Here is a 27,810-nt window from a genome sequence, read left to right on the forward strand (position 1 = left end):
GAATGCGTTTCTGATGTGTTTATATTTGTCGGATGCATGACCATACAGTCTGGTTTCTTACATAACTAGTTGTTACATCGCTTTAACTGCTTGAAGTAAATGTTACTGCTAATGTTAGCATCCTCTCAGCCTCGACGACAAAGTAAAGTACATACATACTGCTGTTCTTTCGCTGCTTAACCATCTAGTCACCAAAAAAATGACTTTATAACGATTTGGCAACATGTATTGAGGTGTTCTGTATTAATACCGTATCCCTTTCGGTGTTTTAAACGCGTGTCCGATGTGTCAGCGCACTCTGTGCGTGTCCTCACTTGTTAACCCTTTGACACGTACGATCAAACCCGTATGATCATTCTGTGCTGGTCCCTGGTGCGTACGATCATACCGGTGCGATTAGAACGCTCAGTGACCAACTGCCGAATTCAAAATTTAAAATCTGTTTTAGCGCGCTGACTGGCGCTGAGCCAAAGACTGAGTGAATGAAAGACTGACTTCGCTCGGTGTCTTTTAATGTTTATTTTAGGTTTCATACACTTCAAATTATATTACACAACCACAAAAATATCAGCAAACACTAAATATAGTTTGTAACTGCATACTACTATATATAACAGCAAGATATCAGTGTTATAAATGGCCCGTGATAATATTACCGATCAAATAACAATCATTTTCTACCCTTTGACGTGATCGATCAGTCTAGGCTGTTCCCTTACGTAATGTCACATATATCAGGAGAAGTGGGTGATCTTGTGTTATAAATCCAGCTAGCTTTGCCTCCCTGGCACTGTTGTAAACACATAATCGCGGCACAAATGCCCATAACGTTAGCCCGCTATAACATTACATATCAACTAACACAATCATTTACTACCATTTCATGTGTACGATCAGTCTAGGGCTGTTCCCTCATGTAATGTCACATATAATCAGGAGAAGTGGGTGATCTTGTGTCGCAAATCCAGCTGACTGCCTCCCTGGTACTGTTGTAAACACATGACGGCGCCACACCCACAGCTAGTGATAAATTACAGAACATCTATTCTAACATATATATTTTTAATAAGTACATAAACCATAAGGAGTTAACTTGCATCCATTTAAATTTAGTTAACAAGTTTGAAAATATTTTAATGAAAAATAATAAAATAAAACCTTTCCTGTAGCTCAAACAGTAGAGCATAGTGCTAGCAACGCCAAGGTCATGGGTTCGATTCCCAGGGAAAGCAAAAACTGACAAAAATGTAAAATGTGTACCTTAAAATGCAATGTAAGTCTCTTTGGATAAAAGCGTCTGCCAAATGCATAAATTTAAATGTAAAACATGCATTGCAAGCATTTTTTCCTGCTGACAAGTTATGTCACTGTTACCTCACACTCGCGTTGGTACCCACTGCAGACACAATTTTAATACAATTTACCAGTTTTTAACTACTTCAGAGAAAAAGCAAGACAATTTTTTCAAAAGAAGACAACTGACAAGTGAGGAAATAGAGGAGTTTTTTTTAATTCTGATGAGGAGAATTTTGACAGTGAGGCAGAGAGTGACAGTGATGAAGACCTTCCCCCGAACCTTGAAGCTCAGGATTACTGGAGCACAGACCCCATGCTCTTGACACCATTTTTCGGGTCTTTGTTTTCACAGGACCGATTCCTTCTGCTCCTCTGCTGTCTTCACTGTTCAAACAATGCAACAGCAGTTTTAAATGACCCTCTGAAAAAAATCAGAAATATTTTACTGCTCTCACCTCCTCCTTTCATCGCATTTTTGTGCCATACCGGGATCTGTGTGTTGATGAATCTCTGATGAAGTGGAAAGGCAGGCTGGCATTTCGTCAGTTCATTCCATCTAAATGGCACAGATTTGGGGTCAAGTTTTTTGTTTTGTGTGATGTGCTCACTGGTTATGTGCAGGACATGATCATTTACTCCAGATCTACCAGTGCCATAAAACACCACCAAGGACTTGGGATTTCTGGGTCTGTTGTAATGACACTACTAGGACCTTACCTCAGAAAGGGTCATGTCCTTTATGTGGATAACTGGTACAGTAGTCCCACACTTTTCCAGAACCTTGTCTCTTGGCACTGGAGCTTGTGGGACTGTGTGTGCAAACCGCAAAGGGATGCCAACATTCGCCTGTAGAATGACAAAGGGTAATGTGGAACTCAAGGAAAATGGATCACAGTTGGCAGTCAAATAGCATGATAAGAGAGACGTCCATGTCCTTACCACTGTCCACCCAACTGGTATGGCAGCCACAGGGAAGCTGGATCACATCACTGGGCAAGCCAAGATGAAGCCAGTATGTGTGCTGGAGTACAACAAAAAGATGGGAGCAGTTGACAAAGCGGACATGATGACTGGTTTTCTTGAATGCACCAGAAAGTCTACCAAGTGGTACAAAAATATCTTCTTTCACCTACTTGACACAGTTTTACTGAACAGCCACATTGTCTACCGGCAAATTACTGGTAAGATATTTCTATAAATCAAAGAATATAAACAAGATAAAAAAATTGATCACATTTTCAATTAATGTAAACAAAAGTGTTATAAAGGGTATGCATGGATGTCACTTTCCTGAGTGAGTGGCAAAAGAGCTGCTGCGTGACTGGATTTAATAGGGGAACCGGTGTAAACAACGAGTAAACAAGTTTCAGTTTAAACTAAAGCTTAGACTTGATATAGTGGTGCTTAAAACTTACCAAAGATCCAGTGATCCATGGATATTGACAAGAACATTTCCTGGCATTTTTACATGCCTGATTTTGAAACCAGTAAAATACATAAATCAAATTTGCCTGTGAATGCTTTAAATAAATACAATATACTAAGGGTGTAATGGTAAACAAAACTGACGGTTTGGTATGCACCTCGGTTCTGAAGTCACGGTTCGGTACAGCAGGGGAGAGAAAACTAAATATAAAATAGTTTTTTTTTTTTTTTTTTTTTTTAACAGTGGTTTACTGAACAGATTGTGTCAGTCCATAAATTAATTTAATTATAACTAAAATATTTTAATTCAATTATAACTGAATAAAGAATTAATTAAATTATAACAGGTTTTTTTTAAATCTCTCTTCTAATAGTTTTTATTATTTGCTAATAAGTTATACCACACTCATATAGGCATACATTATGCATGTTACTGGCCATTGTTTAAATCTGCTAGCAAATCAAAATACATCTTTATGGCTGTACAAGATATTATTCAGCACCCTGATGAACATCGCAATGCCGGGTTTGCCTACGTTGTCGTCACATTCTCTCCATCTGTATGAAGATAAGGAGCAGAGACTGCACAGCGGGTTGTGTTGACAGTGTTTAGTGATTTGGAGAAGAGAAAACTTCAGAATAATGTCACAGAGTTCATTCATGAAGTTGTGTGAACAACGCACAGCATCCGTATATGTCCGCGCACATGCACTTTGGTCAGAGAGGCAATATTGCGATTAAGGTATAAGATATAAGGTGTTTACATGCCAGCTGACGGTGAGGTCACATGCATACCCTCTATAAACAAATGTACAATAATAAACAGATCACACTGTCACATACTATTCTATCCTCTTCCTTACGCCTTATCGATTTGTTCTACTGTGAGTAGGAAAGGAAATCACTTCCCTGCAATTCAAGACGAACTTGATGAGAGGGCTGCTGGAGAACAGTATATTTATTGTTTTGTTTATAATACTATTTTGATTGTTGTTCATTGCAATTATATTTATAATTTGTTTTGTAATTTTATTAGAAAGTGTATATATGTATAATAGTCTAAACAAAAAAACATTTAGCTTAAATTGAGGAGATTTAATAAAACATGAATGAAATGTGTACATTTTGCAATTTCTTTTTAACAAAAGACATACGTTTTAATTATGCTAAACTTATACAACACATTCTGACTAGCAAAGCAGAGAAAAGGTCATCATGTATGCATTTGACATCATGTAACTTAAACTATATGCAAGCTAATAGTCAGTGAGGCGTGACCATATAGCTTTTCTCTGCTTTGCTAGTGAAATATGAAACTCAGTAACAATATAAACACTAAAACAAATAATATATTCATGTTACGTATCAAGCCAACTGAACCCTAATAACTTTACCGAATACACGGAGCATATTTGCAATGTGCAAAATGACAAACATGACATTTGACTGTCCACATTTTTGAGTACTGTTCGTTTTACAAGAGAATTTTTTTAATATCTTTATTCATATTTATTGCATGTTTGTAAATAATTATATGTGCTCCAAAATAGGAGGAAAAAAACTAAAATATACTCACCATTTGACACGCGGATGTTGTGAGGGAGATGCAAAATGCCGTGTGCAAGCGAAATTCAAAGCAGTGGGGAAAAAATAGCAACATAAACATGTCAACCATAGTGTGTACACGCTAACAAATAATGTGAAAGGTTTTGAATTAAAAAAATAAAGCAAAACATTCATAGAGCGCTCACCTGCACGCGGTCATCCACCACGAGCGCCATTGTGACTGCGTCACTGCAAAAACTCACGTGTCAAGGTTGATGTGTGTTAACGTTACCATGGAAATTAGAACGCATGTCATTGCAAAATAACGGTCGCAATAAAAAAACTCACGCCAGGCTGCCAGTCTTATTTTTAAGAACGTACGTGCGAAAGGGTTAATGTAAACAGTGATAGTTTTTTATTTGGCCTCTAGAGGCCGCTCTCGCGCTATATAATGCCAGCAGACCCTTCTCAGAGCTCGCGTAGGCTACTGTGTAATGACAGCACCCTACTCATCTGCTCACGCAATGGACGCAAACCGGAAAAACTATCGGTATTGATTTTTGACGATAACGATTATTCCACCAATCAGCTATCGGTGCCGATTAATCGGCAAATCCGATGAATCGGTCGACCTCTAGATAAAATGTTATTTAAATTATTAAACACAATAATTTGCGAAAAACAATAACTTGCAGTCTCGCGCTGTCTGACACACACACACCGAAAAGTGAACGACACTGCTGGTCACTTTCACAAGTTGTAGCGATGCTTTCTTTTCCCAGAAAGAATGTGAAACACAAGTGGTTAAATTCTCAGTTTTTAAATAATATTTTTATAATATAATTTAAATAGATTTTACACACTAATTGCAATATCGTATTGCATATCGAATATCGCATTATTTAACAAGATGTTGCATATCGCATTTTTCTTCAATATCACACAGCCCTACTGTACAACAAAGGAATTGTAATTGTCTGCTTTTTCTGCAGAGAACGGATCTCTGTCAGTGTGTAAATGTTTTTTAGCAATCATTTGTTGGTGAACGGCGAGAGACCTTTTGTCAAAGAGCTGCTTTAAAGAATGGTAATATATGAATCTTCATTACATAATTCTTGTCTCTTCTAGTAGAGGTAGTACTTTTTCAAAGTTCAGGAACTTTCGAGGGCGGGACTTGGGCGTTGAACATGCTGATTGGTTTAGCATTTTATTTTAACCGGCATTTTTAAAAGTCTTTTGCGAGGTTCGGTCTACCTTCAGTAAATATTAGTCTTGCTCTCTGTCTGATGGCGCGCGTTCGTCTCAGCCATCTCACGTCCAATGTCCGTAATAGCTGATAATAATAGACATTGTCATTTTAAATCTAGCTTTACAAGCTTTCTGAATATGCTGCATGCTGCTGAATCTGCATATTAGTCCTCTTTTCTGCCGTTGTTAATTACCTCTTTAGTAAACCTATACATAACCAGCAAAAGCAGCACAGCTTGAATCTCTTCCATACTCGTTATTCATTTTTTTAGAGTCCATTTTTCACCATGTAAACGACCTGACCGATTACTTTTAAGTGTGTGTCCTTACATGACGTGACAGCGCGCGCCGCGCTCATGTTGACGAGAGGAAAGCAAATTTTTCTGAGGGGTAAACTTTTTATTTCGTAAGCTATGAAGATAATGTTGGAATAATGACAGCGTATATTGCCCCAGGCAGTTTTTACTTTAACTGCGCCTGACAGAAGAATTTTTTTTTTTCTGAGATGATTATTACACTTTACAACAAATAAATAGCTTATTATATAATACTGTATTAGTCCTGGTGGCCGTTAAGAGTTGCTATGGCTACAGTTAACACATCCCAGCTGCTGGAGAAAACAGCGTTGACATTTTTGATGCGGCTGATGCTACAAACTGCATGTGACAAAATGATTGCGTTTGAAAGTAATCACATGTAAACACCAGATCGGTTTAGATAACGTCTCATGTAAACAGTCCACTAAGGGTGCGTTCACACTTGTCATGTTTGGTTCGATTAAAACGAACCCTGGTGCGGTTGCTCGGTTAGTACGGTTCATTTGAACATATGTGAACGCTGCCACCCGAACCCTGGTGCGCACCAAACAAGCGGACCGAGACCGCTAAAAAGATGGGTCTCGGTCCGCTTCCAAACGAACTCTGGTGCGGTTCGATTGATATATGAACGCAACACAGACCAAAGACATGTAAACGGACCAAAAACTGGACGTATAATGTCACAAGATGCCACGCATAATGCAGCTGATTTGACGACGCGGAAAGATCGGTGTACGTTATCCAAAATGAGTAACTTTAACGTTAGAGGGCAAACGTAGAGCAACGAGGAAGAGCCTCATCAATATTTGAAAATGCTAGAAAAAACACACAAAAAGCATACCTGGCTCTTCTCATCAAAGTTCCTGTGTTGCCCATTATTAGCAGGTGCAGACGACAGCGGCTGTCTCTGTTCTGCACAACGGAGGAAATCCTGCTGCTGTTTTGAATGTTTTGAACATTTTATGAGCTCTTCATGAGTTCTCAGCGGGTAAAAATAATGCCACATGTACACGCATTAAATGATCGCGTTTAATTCAGCACACAGCGTTGTTTTGAACATTTCATGAGCTCTTCATGAGTTCTCTGGTAAAAAATAATGCCATATGTTACACACGCATAAAATGATCGCGTTTAATCCAGCACACAGCGTTGTTTTGAATGTTGTGAACATTTCATGAGCTCTTCATGAGTTCTCTGGTAAAAAATAATACCATATGTACACGCATAAAATGCCCGCGCGTGTAATCCGCACACAGCATTGTTTTGCATGTTCGGTAAACGAGCTCCTACGTCATATAAGCCGACCAATCAGGTTGTGAGCGTCTCCCTGTGCCTTTGGTTCGGTAACTTTAGGTGCGCTGTTAAAAATGCCCGTGTGAACGCTAAGCGGACCAGGACTATTATGTTTGTTTTTGTTTTTTGGTCCGGACCAAACTAACCAAACGAACCGAACTACGAGTGTGAACGCACCCTCAAGCTTTCAATCGGTACACGCAAAAATGATTACTGTCCGTCACTGACTTGGAGGAGCAGTCGCGCACAGTCCTACATCACCGGACTAATCTACCTAATCTTCACGGAACTTTATTTAGCGGTGGAAACGCAGACAGCTGCAGGTCTGGGGGGAGAAAAGTTCCTGTAAAAAAGTTCCTGGTACAAATTGTTCCGGTTAATTTTGGTGGAAATGGGTTTGTGTGACATGTGACACTGAAGACTGGAGTAATGATAATAAATTCAGCTTTGATCACAAGAATAAATTATATTATTATATTATATTATTATTTTAAAGGATATTAAAATAGAAAAACATTATTTTAGTAAAATTTCACAGTATTGCTGTTTTTGATCAAATAAATGCAGGATTAATGAGCATAAGAGACTTCTTTCATAATGCTGCATAATTATCAAAAATGGTAATATAATAAAGTCCTTTTACGTCACCATTTTGCCAGACTACACTTCACGTAATAGGTGCCGGTGGCACTTGGGCTTCATTAACTTTGATAGTTTTGTCAAATAGTAAACGGTGTATCCATATACATAAATACAAGTAACACTACTTGCCATTAATGCGACTTTTGGTGCTGCATGGTTTTGTGCAGTTCTTTTTTGTTTGCCAGTTAACATCCTGTCAGCGATGCTATTTGATTTATATAGGACCCTATTATTTCCGCGATCACGGAATCGCGTACGGAATCGCGGAATTGGCATATTAATGCGGAATCTGCATATAAACGAGGAATATACTGTTAACGCAGATTTTCACGGAATTTTACATATTTGTAATGAATTTCTGTTTTGTGTGGGAGGAGAACGTATGTCTGAGGCAAATGCAGACCAGGGGAAGCAAATTTTCACGACACAACCCCTCCCGTCATTTCAGCTCCCCCTTCAAAACAATGAAAGTATGGCGAAGTTGGTCTCCACGGCTCTGCTTTCGTCAGCCAAAAAGTTAAGAAACTCGACGCTAACGCCGGTTTCACACTGCACGCGTGCAGGCAGCGCAGAAGCTTTGCGTATAGAGAACGGGAGCCGTGCGCCCGTTGTGCTTTTACACAGGCAGCATTGGTCGCACGCAGCTGAACCGCGGCGCGTGTATTTCAAATACAGACAAATATAGTCCAGTCAGATTTCCCGGTGTTCTGCTCAACCCCTGTCATTCTCGTGCTTTGATTTATGATGGGCAAATTAGGCAGCATTTCTCTTGCAAATGCGACCGTGTTTCCCTCTGTTCCAAACACATATGCATATAACATGCTGTATATGGGTAGTTTACACGATAAAAGTAACCTTAAAGTTAAGATAAGCATCTAATTTTAATAATTTAAAGGGGCCTTTGAAGTTGGGGAAAAACTTCTGGGAGTGTTGTTTTCATGTATTTTATTTTTATTTTTCACAGCTCTGGATATCATAATGGTTATTGTTAAACACACAGAACAATTCACTACATGATTTCATGGTGAAATTTATTTTTTCATGTTAATTTTCCGCTTTAAATGTTTTACTTAATAGTACTGTATGTAAAAGATGATTCTTATGATTTTTTTAGTTCTTTTTTAATTTTTTAACTTTAAGCATTTAAAGAAAATGCTAATGGAGCACTTTCATTTTAGCTTATATAAACTAATATAATGTATTTTACCGGAAAGTTTAAAGCTAATAACCATTAATTTTTGAAGTACTTGAAGTGCAGTGTTATGTTGCATCATGCAGTATTTGTCCTAAAAAGTAAATATGATGTTTGTTACCTCAATAAATTTAAGTTTCACTCCTATTTTTTGTTTTATGTTCTATCATATTAACATTAAAAGCACACTCTTTTTCACCAAAATGACAGTTAAGGGTAAAAAAAAAACTGAATTCCCAAAAATTTTTACTGAAAAAAGGGAATCTAAAAAAATTAAAACGGAAAAAACGGAATTTGGGAAAAAATAAAACTGATTTTATAGGGCCCTATTTATATAATTTTCAACTGATTTGTTTCAATTTAACTTGTTTTGCAAGATCACGATTAGTTTGTGTTATTATACATGACAAACAGGCATTTATGAGTTATGTAACATTAAAAAATATATAATAGAGATTTTTAATTAAATCGACACATTAGCTTTGATTATTGATGAAAAAAATGTTTGGTTTATTCCCGATCCAGCAAATAATGGTGGTATTAGAGCCAGATTTGAACTTACCTGATTTGTGACAAGCTTAGCCCTATTCTTGTACTCTTCAGTGCTTGAATTGCTGAGTGCTTCTGTAAATGTTTCATTAGTGCTAAACTCCAGATCAGTTTTCACCTCAGGTATGCTTGTAGTAGTTGCTGTAGAAGGTGTAGGTGCTGTAGAAGGTGTAGGTGCTGTAGAAGGTGTAGGTGCTATAGGTATAATTGGTCCAATAGGTGCTGCAGATGCTGTAGAAGCCGTAGATGGTGCAGATACTGTAGATGCTGTAGATGCTCCAGATGCTGTAGAAGACGTAGATGCTGTAGATGCAGGAGAAGCTGTAGATGCTGCAGATGCTGTAGAAGCCGTAGATGGTGCAGATAGCGTAGAAGCCGTAGATGCTGTAGAAGCCGTAGATGGTGCAGAGGCTGTAGAAGCCGTAGATGCTCCTGATGCTGTAGAAGCTGTAGATGCTCCAGATGCTGTAGAAGCCGTAGATGCTCCAGATGCTGTAGAAGACGTAGATGGTGCAGATGCTGTAGAAGCCGTAGATGCTGCAGATGCTGTAGAAGCCGTAGATGGTGCAGATGCTGTAGAAGCCGTAGATGCTGCAGATGTAGGAGAAGCTGTAGATGGTGCAGATGCTGTAGAAGCCGTAGATGCTGCAGATGTAGGAGAAGCTGTAGATGGTGCGGATGCTGTAGAAGCCGTAGATGGTGCAGATAGCGTAGAAGCCGTAGATGCTGCAGATGTAGGAGAAGCTGTAGATGGTGCGGATGCTGTAGAAGCCGTAGATGGTGCAGATAGCGTAGAAGCCGTAGATGGTGTAGATGCTGCAGATGCTGTAGAAGCCGTAGATGGTGTAGATGCTGCAGATGCTGTAGAAGCCGTAGATGGTGCAGATGCTGTAGAAGCCGTAGATGGTGCAGATGCTGTAGAAGCCGTAGATGCTGCAGATGTAGGAGAAGCCGTAGATGGTGCAGATGCTGTAGAAGCCGTAGATGGTGCAGATGCTGTAGAAGCCGTAGATGCTGTAGAAGCCGTAGATGCTGCAGATGTAGGAGAAGCCGTAGATGGTGCAGATGCTGTAGAAACCGTAGATGGTGCAGATGCTGTAGAAGCCGTAGATGGTGCAGATGCTGTAGAAGCCGTAGATGCTGTAGATTCTGTAGAAGCCGTAGATGCTGCAGAAGCCGTAGATGCTGTAGAAGTAGTAGATGCTGTAGAAGCCGTAGATGCTGCAGATGTAGGAGAAGCCGTAGATGGGGCAGATGCTGTAGAAGCCGTAGATGGGACAGATGCTGTAGAAGCCGTAGATGGTGCAGATGCTGTAGAAGCCGTAGATGCTGCAGATGCTGTAGAAGCCGTAGATGGTGCAGATGCTGTAGAAGCCGTAGATGCTGCAGATGTAGGAGAAGCTGTAGATGGTGCAGATGCTGTAGAAGCCGTAGATGCTGCAGATGTAGGAGAAGCTGTAGATGGTGCGGATGCTGTAGAAGCCGTAGATGCTGCAGATGCCGTAAATGCTGCAAGTGTAGGAGAAGCCGTAGTTGGTGCAGATGCTGTAGAAGCCGCAGATGCTGTAGATGCTGTAGAGGCTGCAGATGCTGTAGAAGCCGTAGATGCTGTAGAAGCAGTAGATGCTGTAGAAGCCGTAGATGGGGCAGATGCTGTAGAAGCCGTAGATGGTGCAGATGCTGTAGAAGCCGTAGATGCTGCAGATGCTGTAGAAGCCGTAGATGCTGCAGATGCCGTAGATGCTGCAGATGTAGGAGAAGCCGTAGATGGTGCAGATGCTGTAGAAGCCGTAGATGGTACAGATGCTGTAGAAGCCGTAGATGGTGCAGATGCTGTAGAAGCTGTAGATGCTGTTGAAGCCGTAGATGCTGCAGATGCTGTAGAAGCAGTAGATGCTGTAGAAGCCGTAGATGCTGCAGATGTAGGAGAAGCCGTAGATGGGGCAGATGCTGTAGAAGCCGTAGATGGTGCAGATGCTGTAGAAGCCGTAGATGCTGTAGAAGCCGTAGATGCTGCAGATGCTGTAGAATCCGTAGATGCTGCAGATGCCGTAGATGCTGCAGATGTAGGAGAAGCCGTAGATGGTGCAGATGCTGTAGAAGCCGTAGATGCTGTAGAAGCCGTAGATGCTGTTGAAGCCGTAGATGCTGTAGAAGCCGTAGATGCTGTTGAAGCCGTAGATGCTGTAGATGCTGTTGAAGCCGTAGATGCTGTAGATGCTGTTGAAGCCGTAGATGCTGTAGAAGCCGTAGATGCTGCAGATGTAGGAGAAGCCGTAGATGGTGCAGATGCTGTAGAAGCCGTAGATGGTGCAGATGTTGTAGAAGCCGTAGATGGTGCAGATGCTGTAGAAGCTGTAGAGGCTGCAGATGCTGTAGAAGCTGTAGTCATTATAATTGTGGTTGTTTCGGCTCTGGTAACAGATGGTGGTTGTGTTGGAGCATCTGTTGTTGTGGATTGAGTTGCTGCAATTCCTGTGGTTGCTGTAACATATTAAATATTTAACATATAGGTGTATCACAGAGTTATTTTGTTTTTATGAATGTTAGAGCTGCACAATTAATCGTTAGAAGATTGGAATCTCAATCCAAACACCCACACAAACCTATTCCTATATGATTTAACCACGCCTATTCAATCTTTGACAAGTTTGATCTCAAAAAACATTCAAATCTGCGTTAGCGCTTCGGCTGACCCAGAGAGAGCCTTTCTCATGCATATGTAGGTGTGGGCGATATGACAAACTTATATTAAGGTTCAATTTTAAGGTAAAATTTTATTTTACAGAAAAATCAAGTAATAGAAATACTACATAAAATGTGTGAAGTAATAAAATTAAAAAAACAAACAAACATAGTATTTACTATATTACATTAAATATACATTTATTCTTATTAAAGTTACAAAAGTGATTCAGTCAAGAGCAATAAGAGATTTTCTGACTTTTTTGTTGTTTTATTAGCATTAATAATGACTAGGGGTGTGATGAGACACTTAGCTCACGAGACGAGATACGAAATACGAGATGCGAGATTGGGTTTATGATACGAGACGAGATTTTAAACAGTATTTTTAAGAAATCTTCATTGACCAAATTCATGAGTGAAAAAATAGTCTGCAGGTATATTCTGAAATGTTTTTTAATAATCATATTGTAATGAATGTCATTTCAGTTCTACTTTCAGAGTATGAATAATCAAATGCATTGAAACAACACTCAAGCACTGTAAAAGGTTTAGCCACAAACTCAACTGACTGGCTTCTCCCCGTTAAGATTTCACACGAGTCTCTTTAGGCCTTACTGTACATAAACTTATGACTGAGGTGTGACCTCCTAATTGAACCTCTTTTCACAGATTGAACATAGAAATATAAACAGTATAAATAATAGGCCATCTGAGGACATTTGTGTGGTTTTTATCTTCAAGAACATCATAATGAATAAGTAGTATGCTATTTTCTACACTGATTTTGAGCCATTTTGATGGCTGTGCCATGAGGGAGGGATTTTGAAAGTGGCTCGTAAATGTCTCTTTCAAACAAACACAATGATTTATTTCTCATCCACCCGCGATTGATTGTTGGAATATTATTTTTGTAATACTTGGCCTGCCTGATCGGTGGATATGGATATAAGTGCAAACTTTCATTAAAAATAAAGTTCAACCACACATTCCCAATATTAGGATCCGAAGGAAGCTTATGCAGCCAATGTGTTCTTCCACAACCAGGAATAGCACAATATCTTGCTATCTTTTTCAACATGTTTATTCCTGCTGGCTAGCGCGATCTGAACAGCTCCATGAGTCGGTGGGCGTGGCTTCTGAATTACACGTGCTTATTATCCTGTAGGGGCGTGTTTCGTCACTCGATGATGTCAAGATGTGAACATAGTGTTGCACGATATACCGGTACTAGAAAAGTATTGTGATATCCTGCTATTACAAACGGTACGATATGGACTATTATTAGTACCGGTAATTTAAGGAGAACAGCACCTATGAGCTGTATTTCTTAATTTGCGTGGATGTACGTGACAGCAGGTATCAGGACGTGTGTGCAGATCTCTTCTTCAGCCGTTCAATAAACATTAGAAGTAGAAGAGTTAAATACTATATACGCGCAACACATGACAAAGAAAGCAACAGAACTATGCGCGCATGAGAAGAAAAAGCGCGGCGCGGCGCGGCGCTCGTGCTACCGCACTCTGACCTGAAGCGCGCGAGCACGCCTTTCAGACAACAAACATGCGATCGCCATTCAGTTCTTTTGCGGATTATTATTTGAGTTTGTATGGTCAAAAATATGTAAAAATGCATGGTCTGGCGAGTATTCAGGTAAACACAGTTGGATATGTCTTTAGTGAACGTGTAGCCTACAGCTGAGGTAATTAGATCTGCAGGTCTTAAACCAGACCTAATATTCTGTGATTAATGTTAAGCAAACAATGAAAAATAGAAAACCACCACATTCTTGGCTAAATAACCAAAATATATTTATTAAGAATCAGTGTATAGTTAAATTATAGAGTATAGACTAAGTAAGCAGTTTTATATTTGATTATTTAATTTCTTTCTTGACTTGCTACTGTTAAATAGATCGTAGCTGAAAAATAAAGCACTATTTTTGTAAAATTGTTTGTAATTTGCATTTTTTGCTTATTTTGACAAAGATACAATTAAAAATCTATATTATAAATATAAGATTACATTTTTAAAAATATTAAATGACTTGAATCATAAAATAAGATTTTGCTCATCCCAACCTGTTCAGAAGTGAAAGGTTTGAATGATAACATAATTGATAATGTGATCTCTATTAGGGGTGTGCACGAATATTCGAATATTCGATCTGTAATTAACATTCGAAAACTAAAAATACTATTCGAATTTTATTTTGTTAATTGGCTGGCAGTAAATGCAGTTGTAGCAGATATCAAGTGGTACCCTCAGGACAGAAGGACAGCCAAACATGGATGAGATGAAGGATGTACATTTATTTCCTTTAAAGAAAAAGTAGGTTGGAGCAAAATTAGAAAACACACACACTGGAAGGCCTACTGTCTCACTCCGCACTTCCCCGTCTGCATTCACAAGCTGTGTCTCATTTCAGAAGGCTGCGTCCTCCGGAGATCGCATTTGAAGGGTGCATACGTCATAAGGCCGTCTCATTTCAAAAAAGTGAGTAGGATTCTCCAAATGCGACCTTCGAATGCGTCCTTTTTTCACAGGAATTCGGAGTGTGCTGAGGTGTAGCCTTCACGGCTGGAGATAACCCACAATTCTTTGCGTCTCTGTTAAGAACCGTCATATTTTTTAAAATATTATATGAAAAAACGGCACCACCACCAGATATACTTGCGAGCATAGGTATGGTGTTTAAATTAAGTAGTTCAAGCTTTTTTTGTTGTTTTTTTTTAAGCTCTATTACCTCAAACAGATAGTTATGGTAAACAGGATTACAACTGTAGTGCATTTTAAACGTTTAGAACAGTACATTGCTGTCAAGACAAGAAACATTTCATAGTCATTTTCAAGTTATAAATAATTTTCATTCATATAACTGGCGTGAGAGCGCAACGTGGCTGAACTTGTTGACATAGCAACGTGATACTTCCTGCCTGTGTGTCCTACGAAGGACGTCTCGTTTAATTCTGATTGAGGACACTCCGTATACTGCATCCTACACAGGACGTGTCCTCCGGAGGACAGAGCCTTCGAAATTTAACGAAATGAGACACAGCTACAGTCAGACTGAGCCCGAACGCTTGAAGGGGAAGCGATAACGCATCCTAAGGTGCGCCACCAATTAAGGCCCCACCTACAACAATTGGTAGGAACTCCCGACTGGAACCATTGAAAATTAAACATAAAAAACAATGAAAGAGTAACATTAAGTTTTGATGAAGTTATTTACAAAAATATTTCTTTCAACACAAATAAGGTAAGGTAAAATAAAATAATAAAAGTAGGATGACATAAAATAAAAAGTCTCAAGCAGCTGGCTACACAGTGAATCCATGAGAAATCCCTCTAAATCTCGCAGTTATAACTCAATCCACTGGGTGGCGTTGTGGAGCAGGTTAATAAGTTAAGTGCATTTGATCACAATGTCGTCGTCTGCCTCGCAATGTTTGGAATTACTTCGATGAAAATTGAAAATGCTGTTACAAAATGGAGTTACTTTGATGAAATCAATTACTGAAACTGAGTTATAATAATATCACCACCACAAACGAGAATCACATGAAATCCAAACACCAGTGGAATGAGCGATCACTGCTCAGGAGTGCAGGTAAGCTCATCTGTAGCTACCCCGAGAGAGATAACTTATGATAGCAAAATTACCTCGAGACAAATGCTTCCTTTAAAGTTCTTTGAGGGTTTATGAACAGAAAACACAAAGTTCTTCACTCAAACTTCACTTAACCGTTATCTTTGTCTCCGCAACGCCTGTCAGTGGCACATTTTCTCACCCGAGAATAATATCATAATCCAATAATATTATAGTTTCTCGCTACATAAAAATGTGAAACAATACAAAGTAAACACATCAGCCATATCAAACACACACACACACAGGTCGGTAGGCTATAGCCTATTGACGTGTGTGTGTGTGTGTGTGTGTGTGTGTGTGTGTGTGTACGTCACGCTAAAGCCTCGTTCACACCGCCAGCGACACGCAGCGACAAAGCGACACGATCCCATTCATTTCAATGGAGCGCTGGCGACTTCCGGCGACACGAGCGACAGTGACCGTTGGCGACAGAATGTGGGCGTGTCAAGCGACACGAGACGCGCGACAAAAGTTCAGAAATTTCAACTTTATGCAAACGAGAAGCGATTTTCGCGAGCGACAACCAATAGGAGTGAAGTCAGTGGAGTGCACGTGATCCGTCTGCTTTACTGCGGTGTCCGGAGGAGTTGTTGATATTAGCTTTTAGCAAGCCCCCTGTTCTTTATAATATGTCTCTGTGTAGCCTACATACAGAGACACATTTAAAAAAATGATGCATGGAAAAACGTGTCTGGGATTGTGGGGATATAAAGTAAGTTTTGACTAAACTGCATGCAATATGGTCTACCTATTACAGTACAGTGTGTATGTATTCTAATAACTTGCTCTGTTCTGCAAAACACTAGTAATAAAAACGGTACTATAGTCAAGGGCGCCGTAAAGGGGTGGAAGGTTAGGACGATTCTAAGGGCCCAGACTGATTTAGGGCCCAGAAGAGCAGACCCCCTTTTTCTTTTCTTATTTATTTTCTCTTTTTTATACATACATTAAATGTGCTTGGGCCCTTCATGCAGTAAATGTGTATTTTGTTCGTTTTGACCATAGATTTTATATTTAAAATACTAATTTCAAAATGTCAGTCACAACCTTCTCCCCCCTCCCTCACAATGGTTCATTCCACCTGCGGGGTCCGCGCTAGCGTGAGCTCTTGGTTATTGCACTTGCTATGATGAAGCGCAGACAGTGACACACGCAGGTATGTCACATCAAAAGTGGGGGCATCAAAAACGGAAAGAAGGAAAGAGAAGACAGAGAACGCCGAAGTCTACAGTATGGCACACAGTTTTTCAAAAAGAAAGGCAGCTGGCCCTATTCCTCTAACGTTATTCCAAAACTTTCAGAGTTAGCCTACTTATTTTTGTTGCTACATGACCTGCTTTTATCTAGCTAAAATAATTACTGAATTATAATTTACATCCAACAATACATCTCTGATGTGCTGTCTCCGGGTTATCATGTCTCGTAGACACAGATTCAGTGGCTGCTGCACACCCTTCTCCCACGCCCCCCGTCCCCGTCTCAAATGAACAAGGTGAGCCTGAGCGCGAAACTTTACGAAGATTGAAGCCTCTAAACACGTCTTATCTACTGTGTTCGCCACGTGATGATAAACAAAAAGTAATCTACACGCTTCAAAAATTACAAAATCAGTTTGCCATGTTCTGTCACGTGACAGTGCTGCTGCTATGATCAATGCTGTCTTACTTGATGTTCTTAAAGTACCACTAGGTAACTTTTCAACCTTCATAATATATTTTCAAGACTCTTGTGATCGAAGATGATACATTGTGATCAAGATGACTCTTGTGATCGAAGATGATACATCGACTTACAATAGGTTGAATGAGTAATACCAAGACACACCTGGCATTACTCCTGGTGTGTCTTGATTTTGAGCCCTTTTGGCCTAGCTAGTTTTATTCCTTGACTGATTTAATTATGAGTTAGTTCTAGCTGATGTTTCCTGATTGAGCAGGTGGACCCAGCTAAAGCTTGTTCATGTAAAATATATGTCAATATGTGTACAATATGTTCTGTTGTGCTTGCAATTGAGATAATAAATGTTCTCCCTTTTATGTAAACAAGTACATCTTTCTATATTTTTTCTTGTTTTTGTAGGCTTTGTACTCATCTTTAGACATTTTAACTATGCAATGTGCTAAATATCTTTTTTAAAGTATACAGGGCATGTTTATTGGGTTAAATTTTATCTGTAAAAATTGTAGGGGGCCCAGATATTTTGTTTTCCATAGGGCCCAGAATTTCTGGCGGCACCCCTGACTATAGACGGTTTCAACGGTAACAACATAAACAAACGCTACTGCGCATGCGCGCTTTTGTGGCCCAAACTTAACTTCCGGTAGACATCAATAACACCAGAGGATGCGTTATCTTTCTTATGCGTTAGCATCTTTAATTTTGATTGTGCACCATTATCTTAATGTATAGATTTTTTTTTGTTTCAGCATGTTTATTATAAATAATCTCCCATTTATGTCTTTAATATAGAGTGGGAAAACGCCCCACTTAAAGGGTAGGTCACCCAAAACCGAAAATCCTGTCATTCATTACTCACTGTCACGTTGATCCCAGAGTTTCCGCTAGAAAAAAATGGTGCCGGTCAAAGTGACCGGCAGAGGTTTCGTTTTCCGGACATTTTGATGATATGCCGGTCAAAAACTCCTGAAAGCAGTTTATGTAACTTAAAAAAAGACATAATCAGGCCGTATATGCAACATGTTTATTAGCCGAACTTTCAAATAGACGGAAAAAAAACATGAACGTCCGATTGGCGTCAATCAACCAATTTTTTTAACTCATAGGCGTAATTTGCGGGTGGGACAGGTGGGACATGTCCCTACCACTTTTTTAAAACATCTTGCTTCACGGATTAACCTAACTAATACAAACAATGCAGCAAACGCGGCTCATGCAGTCTTCACACAGACGAGCGCTTTAATCTAACGCTTAACGCCGTTGCAGAGACTTTCTGTTTGTTCCGGTCAGATCGCGAAACAAAACGCACAAAAACTGTTCCTGCTCTTGATGTACAACCACTGATGGTATTCGGTTTTGATGAGAGAAAAAATAGACCACGAGGGCAGATTAGAAACGAGAACTTCTGACAAGTTTAACAGACTAGACCAGTGATAAAGCAAAGTGTGCAAATCTATTTGCCTTTATTCACGTGAAAAATCTTTAGATGCAATAATTAAACGCAATTAATAAATTGAATTATAAACTCAGTATGTCTCATTTAGTTGGTAACATTTAAATTGGCCACAGTGTGAAATGACAAAATCATATAATAGAATATAACAGTATACTGATAACTACAAGCAGGTAAGCACTACAAGATGTTTTTGAAATCATTAGAGAAAACGACAAAATTACTTATTCACAAATTTCCGTGTGTGAATAAGTGCTACCTGTTTAAAATGTGCTTGCACCCGATCATATTCAGTAGAAGGTAAAAAAAAAAAAAAAAAAAATCCCTTAAACTTTAACATCCCGCTCATGCCCATCGCCGTGATCATCTGTATAACGCTGGTTGTTTACCGTGTGAGTTCTGAACATTGCACCATGTGCTTATTTAAATCTTTTCGTTTCTACACATATTAGGCTACATATTCCTCATGTCTGAGGCAAGCCTGCTGAGTTTCAGTTTATTTGAGACGCGCTTCAGTTCATGAGCAATGCAAGCGATGGCTTCCGCGACCTTATTTATTTCTTATTAATTAAATACATGCAATTAACCGAAGAACCCTTTATTAAAATTAAGAGACAATTTGTACAAAACGAAAGAAAGGCTTTTTACAAAACAAAACTTAATATTAAACTAAATATAACCACCAAAATCATTTCTGACCCACTCGCATCTTTGCACTTATAGCCTATCATAATCAGATGAAATCTAAAAATATTATAATATTTAAACATAAATATGAAGAAAAAAAAAACATTGTTTAATGGCTACAACAAGTATAGTAAGCTACAGATTTATGTCATGTCTGAGCTGGATTTGAACGAATATCATTTTACCTGTGGGTTCACAGCCTAAATGCGTGCGCACTCGCCTTTCAATTATGCAATGCGTCGGCATAACATGTTTCTTTGTTTCATAATATAAGATTAATGTTGGGAAACTTGTGTCATGTGCTCTCTGCTTGATTTTTAATATTTATATCATGTTAACCAAGAATAGTACGTCAAAATGTATTTCTACTGAGTAGTGCGCCATACAAACAGACACAGACCGGAAGTTAACTTCGGGCCAGGCGCGTAACCGTAGCAACGCGCGTGCGTTCGATGAAACCGTCTATAGTACAAATATATTTAATGACGTTTATATGCAACCCGTGTAGTGGGAACGCCCACTAGCGACATGAATCTCTGGCGCTGGCGACATGCAGCGACAAAATCGCTGGCGGTGTGAACGAGGCTTAACTGACGCGCTCTGCGCTCGTGCTCCTTGAGCTTATTATGCTTTTGTTCTTTAGGCATTTTTTTACAGACTGTTTAATGTTTTAAAAACCTTAAGATATAACGTAAGCGTGTTGTGTACATTGTCTAATCATAAGCTTGTTCAGAAATGGTGACGACATGTTTAGAGGAAAAAAGAAAGAAACATCTCTCATTTTCTCAAAATACCTAATTTAAATAAACAAATATTCGATTTTTATGAGCCCAAATATTCGAAAACAATATTTTGGGAAAATGCCCATCCCTAATCTCTATAAGGATATTCACACTGGCATGTAGTTACTGTAGCAATAAGAGAAGGGAATGGTCAAAAACCAGGGCAGGAACATGCTGGCCAAGTGAATTTTTTGTTTAAAAAAAACAAAACAATGAATAATAAGTTCTGTTGTCATATTAATCATATTATGTTTTTTGTTTGTTTTTTACCATTTAGTATCGGTATCGAGGTATTTTAGTCTGGTTTCGTATCGAAGTCATAATTTTGGTATCGTGACAACACTATGTGAACACGATCATTTGCTGATCCTGGTGTCTATAAAAGCTTTTCTTTGACTAACAAGGAAGTTTTCCGCTCTGAAACTTACAGGATATTCTTACATTACCATGACCTTTTATATATCAAAAGCTTGACAAAAAGGAAAGGAAAGTTGATTGCTCAATTCATCACCCGTTTTTGTGCAAACACTTAGTGCAACCATAATTAAAAGTACTTTCAATATTCAAAGTGCAAACAATGACCAGAGCTAAGAGATGGTTACAACTACACAGCCCAGCCTAAGATAGCTTTGATATTGGGAGACAGACTATTGTTTGTCCCCTAATTTGCATGCATCAGGGAGCTCATGTTTATTTTAGCTTTCGATTCACAATCGCACATACTCTGTGTATAGGGAGCACCAGTGCTGAGCTCTCTTTCTATTAGTTAATAAGACATTTATCAGACGATTACATTTATCAGTGTCTCAGATAGCTCACAGGTATGGCACACTTAATATAATGCAATAATATTCAATTTTTAACATTAAGGTTTATAAAATATGCTCAAATATTCAATACATGCTGTAAAATGTATATTGCATAATGCTTTTAGTTCATGTAAGCTAACTAAATAAGCTACATCTTTGTCAACAAATGCGACTTGCAGTCTGTTACCTTTGACATTCACGTACGCTTTTAGGTTATAGCTAAAGAACAATTTATTTGTAATTTAACGTTTGTTATTTTTTGTAGAATTTTTTTCTGTAGAATATTTTCTGTTAGAACTTATCATTTTAATATGTTCAAATTTACATATGCAGTTTAGCACATGTTTTTTATTTTTATTTATTGTAATAAAGTTCAGCACTGTTTTACTTAGTGTTATGTTTTATCCAGTTTCTATTTTAAAAACTATCAGTTGATTAATCAGTTATCGCAAGTGTGGTCCAACCTAGTTATCGGTATCAGTAAAATCCACTATCGGTCGACCTCTAGTCTATACTATAGGTCTAATAAAATACAATCGTTGCTAAGTCTGCTGCCTGAACATTTTACCTCAGGTAACTGAATTAATTGAGAATCTCACTGAAGATCTGGGGTAAAATGTGTTATTTTGGCAAGGTTGCCTGCTTAAAATTCGCACTCATGGGTCTATATAGTCGCTTCAACCCGCGGACTTAAAAAACAACCCGCAGAAAAAAACACGGACTTGGCAACACAGTGCAGTTGAGCTCTGTTGACATTTGACAATGCGTTGCTTTGTTGCTCTGATTGGTTGTAGCTCTATCCAATTGAGGTCTTTCCTGGTTCGGTTGAAACACGCCCCATAATCACAGCCCAATGGAGCAGTTTCAGACTCATATTCTGACTAGAATTGAGTATGACCACATCAGGCTATCGTTTTTATGTAATGCTTTACTCTATACCATTTTCAGCAATAGTTTCCAGCTGAAGTGTGTGACCTGGTGCCGGTTTATAAAGGGTATCTATAAACGGCACTTTCCCGCTGGAACATGCAATCCTCAGCCAGTACTGAGTGGCAGAAGAGCTGTTGCGTGACTGGAAAATGTGAGTAAAGCAAACAGTTATCAGTTTAAACTAAAGGTTGGACTCAATATAGTGTTCTTTACAGCTTACCAAAGATGATAAATGGATGTTGATATGCAGCCAGGAATCATGTTTACTTACATTTATATGAGCCTGATTTCAATACATAAATATTTATCACTTTCAGTCATATGTTTCGAAAGTGAATACCGCATGTGTGCGGATGGGTCTATGTATTGAAGTGTGTATGTGGTCGCTTGTCAAGAATGTTGTTTAGAATTGTTCTGAATATATTTTAGACCTATTCAGGGAATTCTGGACCCCCTGATAAAAAACATTGATGTGGGCCCCCAATGCCATCCACTCATACCATATATAGTGGGCCTTTAAGATATAGGAATGGAGGCCCACATCTGGCGACATGGACCTAATAAGGATTTCTAATAGACAAATAAATAAATGCAAATAAAGGTTATTGCTTTTGCTTATTTTTTTAATGCAAAGTTGTATATAAATATTATATCAAAACAATGGCATTAACTGATTAATTAGTGATTAAATTATTAGTGTAATAAGTAATAGTAATAAGAAATTAGTCAAATTATACAATTGACTTTTTTTTTTTAAACTAGGCCTACCAGCTATATAATAGGCCTATAAGATGTCTATATAGATGCCTATAACAGGTGAGATAAATATTCAGAAATTAAAATAAATGTAGTCAAATGTAAAATAAAACTATACGTTTCTTACTGTCTTCCTTTTTGATGAAGCTAATGTGCTATTTTATTAAATAAAGCTAATAAATGCATCCATCAATAGCAATGAGTTGTATTCCCATTTTATTGACAGCATTGTTCAAAATTTCACAGCAGCTGGATCCTTTTGACATGCATATCTGTTTTCCTTCATGTTGTACAAACCAACACTACATAATAGAGCAAAAGGCAGGGACTGATATACAGAGATGTGACCACCTTATAAGGTGTCCTATTGGGGCGCGGCACCCCATCACATTTACTCTCTGGTTACAGTGCACTATATATATATATATATCCTGTGTCTTGTTAAAGAACATTTTTATAGACTGATAAGGCCATTTTCTCCTTTTCATGATGTTACTGGTACCAGATTTATTCCATTCACTTAACTCCCACTGTAACTTTTTCTAACTTCAATTTTTTTTGGAGCAGCCTCAACTCTGATTGATTTCTTCTCACTTATTAACCACCAGACTAAACAATTTCTAGGGAGGGGGGAGAGAGAGGAAATTTGGACAACTTCTTTAACTAACCTAAATTGCATGTTTTTGTGGTTTTCATTTAAAGGGGTACTTCAGCGCCGGGAAGATGAATCTGTATTTAAACTGGGTCATTAATGTAGTAGAAATGTGAAATTATTTTTTAATTTGGTGCCTTCTAGACTGAGAAAAGACAGAAAATGTATTTTTGTCTCATGGGGATGAAAGACTACAATTCCCAGAATGCTTTGCTGCCCAGTGAAGCCATTACCAAAGCCACTGCTACTGGATTACAGTGACTGATTTGGAGAAGACACTACAATTAAAAACTGAACGTGTGTTCAATATAATGAGTGAGTCCCTGCGCGAGTATCACAGCACTGAGCACTAACTGCAGGAGTCAGATAAATGAGCTGATGAGATCTCGTGATGAGAGCTGAGGTAATCACGACTACACTCGCGGCATACATTCACAACGCGAGTTCAGTCTGATGCGATTTAGTTCATGCCTTTGCAAGCTTAACTTTCATAGAAATTAATTTGAGAAGTTAAAAGACTTACATTGCTCACCATAGCTCCGTTTAAATGAGTGCCTGCAGCTGCGAACTGAGCTCTGAGTGTGATCTCCACCCCCATGAGCGGGTTCAAAACATGCGGAAATGGCTCCCTCTGCTGGCTGTAGTCTTTAGCCTTTGGACAAACATTCCTCCTATGATGCAAATATCGTCAATTTGCATTATAGGAGGAATTTTTCCAGAAATAAAATGCATAAATCTCTTGTCTCAGGGGGATATGAGGGGGGAAGCACAATCATTTGAATATACTCCAGGGTTTCTACTGATACAAAGCCATATGCTAATCGCTGAAGTAACGCTTTAACTCTCGGGCATACAAATACATATATTATGATTATTCATAAGTGTAAGGCAATATATAGCTTAACTACTGAATTTAGTGGGCCCCCGGGCAGTGACAGCCCTGGGCATATTAATGATTTTTTTATCACCTAGACAGTGCACAAAGAGCACTTACTTTATAATCACTAAAAGCTGTCACTCAATCACTGCATTCTTTTAGTGCACACTAGGGAGTCAATGTGATCTATAACCTCTAGCATCAGTCACTTGAGTGTCTCTTGAGATCAGAAGAGTGAGCAATAGTGGAGTATTTTTACTTTCTACTCAAGTACATTTTTAAGTACATACTTTATCAGTGTTTTTCTTTGGAAAACTTTTACTTCACTGCTTTCCAAAGCATAAAATACACTCACCTTAAGGATTATTGGAACACCATACTAATACTGTGTTTGACCCCCTTTCACCTTCAGAACTGCCTTAATTCTACGTGGCATTGATTCAACAAGGTGCTCAAAACATTCTTTAGAAATGTTGGCCCATATTGATAGGATAGCATCTTGCAGTTGATGGAGAATTGTGGGATGCACATCCAGGGCAAGAAGCTCCCGTTCCACCACATCCCAAAGATGCTCTATTGGGTTGAGATCTGGTGACTGTGGCGGCCATTTTAGTACAGTGAACTCATTGTCATGTTTAAGAAACCAATCTGAAATGATTCGAGTTTTGTGACATGGTGCATTATCCTGCTGGAAGTAGCCATTAGAGGATGGGTACATGGGGGTGATAAAGGAATGGACATGGTCCGAATAAATGCTCAGGTAGGCCGTGGCATTTAAATGATGGCCAGTTGGCACAAAAAAGCATGCAGACTCAAATCATGGTTTACCTTAGTCGCCTGTAGGTATCCCCATATCCCTGTAGATACATACTATTCATGCAGGTCATTTTATTAGAATTATTATAAAATGAGCAAACATTTTGGCACCATTCATTACAATTTTCTTTTTCCTGTGATAACTAAACAAAGTTATTGATCGCTTAATGCCATTTTTTTTAAATAAAATATTTATATATAACTTTTTATAGTTACGGCCTAGCTACAGCCCTGTATACTGGTACTAGAAAAGTTTTGTGATGCTATTGAAAATTGTACTATAAGAAATTTTAAGCTGAGCAGCAATAAGAGCAACATTTCTTAATGTAATACATTTGTATCGACGTATGACCGCATGAGGCAGGACGCATGTGCAAAGCTCTGCGTTCACCGAACAATGGAAGCGGAACAGTCAAATATATACGTGATATACGTGAAGTGCATGACCAAGAAACATGCATGCATGAGAAAATAAAGCACGGCATGGGACGTGCTCGCACTGCAGACTCTGACCTGAAGCACGCCTTTCAGAAAACATTCATTCTCGATTCAGTTCCCTTTAAGGGATTTTTGGGTTTTTAATGATCAAAAATATATAAAAATGCACACCCTGGCAAGTATTCAGGTAAACACAGTCGTGTATGTCTTAAGTGGATGTATACAGAGTTGAGTAAGAAAATTGATGTGTTTTAATGAATTTGGTCGATGCAGGTCTTAAAGGGTTGGACCTAATATTCTGTATGATTAATGTTAATGAAAAAAGTTGTAATTATTATTAATCACACAGAAGTCTGATGTTAGTCAAAAAACCAAAAGAAAAATAGAAAATCACCCCATGCTTGACTGAATAACTTTAATATATTTATTAGGAATCAGTCTGTAGTTACATATAGAGTGAAAATTAAGCAGTTTTTTAAATTTATTTTTTGTATTTGATTATTTAATTTATTTCTTGAATGCTACTGTTAAAAGTGCCTAATGTGGCTGAAAATAAAGCACATTTTTGTCATATTTTTTTAATTTAGCATTTTTGCCTATTTTTAAAAACAAAGACTAAAGTAAATATCTAGAATATATCGTAATTATATAATTACATTTAATAATATCAAATTACTCGTATCACAAAATAAGATTTTTGTCATCCCAGCCTGTTCTAGAGTTAGTGAATGTTAACATGATTGATAATATGGTTTTTGCAAACCTCTCTGTAAGGATGTTCAAACTGGCATGGAATTATTATTGCAATAAGAGGAGGAAATGGTCAAAAAGCAAGGCAGGAACATGGTTGCAGAGTTTATGTATTTTTTTATTTTTATAAAACAATGTTGGTTGGTTGTAGTTGGTTCTTTCATATTATTCAATTACATTTTATTTTTTTGTGCTGGGGTATCGATTCTGTATCAGTATCGAGTTATTTTACTCTGGTATTGTATCGAAGTCCTAATTTTGGTAACGTGACAACACTAGTACGGTTACATACCAGTTCGGTACCCAACCCTGGTTATAAAACAAAAGATGTCTTTATGAGTGAGTCATTTTTAATTAAATATTTTTAAATAGCAACTCACTCATTATACAGACACATGAATATTGAAATATGACCTGGAGGAAAAAAAACATCTTGGGGCACCTGATACATTTTAGAAATCTAACCCATGACAACAAATTTCCAAGAATGAGGAAGAAACGGGGAAGAAACATTTAAAAGGGATAGTTTACCCAGAGATGAAAATGTGATGTTTATCTGTTTACCCCCAGGGCATCCAACATGTAGGTGTGTTTGTTTCTTCAGTCGAACACAAATGAAGATTTTTAACTCCAACTCATATAATGCATGTCAATGGGGTCTAATTCCCCAAGGGTAAGCAGATAAACATCACATTTTCATTTTTGGGTGAACTATCCCTTTAAAATGTGTAATTATGATTTTAATTACATGTAAGTACATATACATAATTACATGTCAGAGCACTACAGTCTCTGAACAAGCGGTATGTGCCGGTTTAACAGAAATATTGAAAGGCGGAGTTATTTTATCATGCAGCTCTAACAGTTTTTTATTTATAAATTTTTTTAAATGATTGTCAGTTTCCTTCACCTACCGAACAAAATGAATAAGATCAAAGCTTTTCTTTCCATCTTGAAAAGAGTCCTGTGCTGGTGATAAAAGTCTGTAAAATAAGCAATATAACACTGAAGAGTTAATGCGTGAGAGATTATATAAGTTAGTGCATGCTTATTCAATTCTGTTGAATTAAGTTTTTCTTAGATATCACAAACTTGAAATCAAATTCCAACTGATTATCATTTCCAAGCATTATTTTTCTATAGTGACACATTAATATTAACATCAATGTTTTAGAGAACAAACAAATGCCTCTGAGTGGTAATTGGTTTCCCACAGATAATGGCTTTTCTAATCAATATCAAGACATGAAATAATTAAAAAGAAGTTTATTTATTTAATGATTAATATAAAACTTAATGTTCAATATAGCTTTATGATCATCTTTACAACGGAACTGAA

At 38.1% G+C, this 27,810-nt stretch overlaps 1 protein-coding gene across 1 annotated transcript in view; it reads right to left on the reverse strand.

The window, feature by feature from the left end:
* si:ch211-217k17.9 (uncharacterized) overlaps positions 1-27,601 on the reverse strand; it is a 29,153-nt gene extending 1,552 nt beyond the window's left edge. Inside the window, exons 1-3 of the mRNA XM_067442474.1 lie at positions 27,564-27,601; positions 27,386-27,454; positions 9,521-11,991 (exon numbers count right to left, since the gene is read on the reverse strand). Coding sequence (XP_067298575.1) covers positions 9,627-11,991; positions 27,386-27,454; positions 27,564-27,601 — 2,472 coding nt within the window. The 3' untranslated portion in view covers positions 9,521-9,626. The remainder of the gene's footprint in view (positions 1-9,520; positions 11,992-27,385; positions 27,455-27,563) is intronic.
* Positions 27,602-27,810: the final 209 nt, after the last annotated feature.

This window comes from Pseudorasbora parva, chromosome 4 (genome assembly GCF_024679245.1).
Source record: "Pseudorasbora parva isolate DD20220531a chromosome 4, ASM2467924v1, whole genome shotgun sequence".
In the NCBI taxonomy this organism is placed as follows: Eukaryota; Metazoa; Chordata; class Actinopteri; order Cypriniformes; family Gobionidae; genus Pseudorasbora; species Pseudorasbora parva.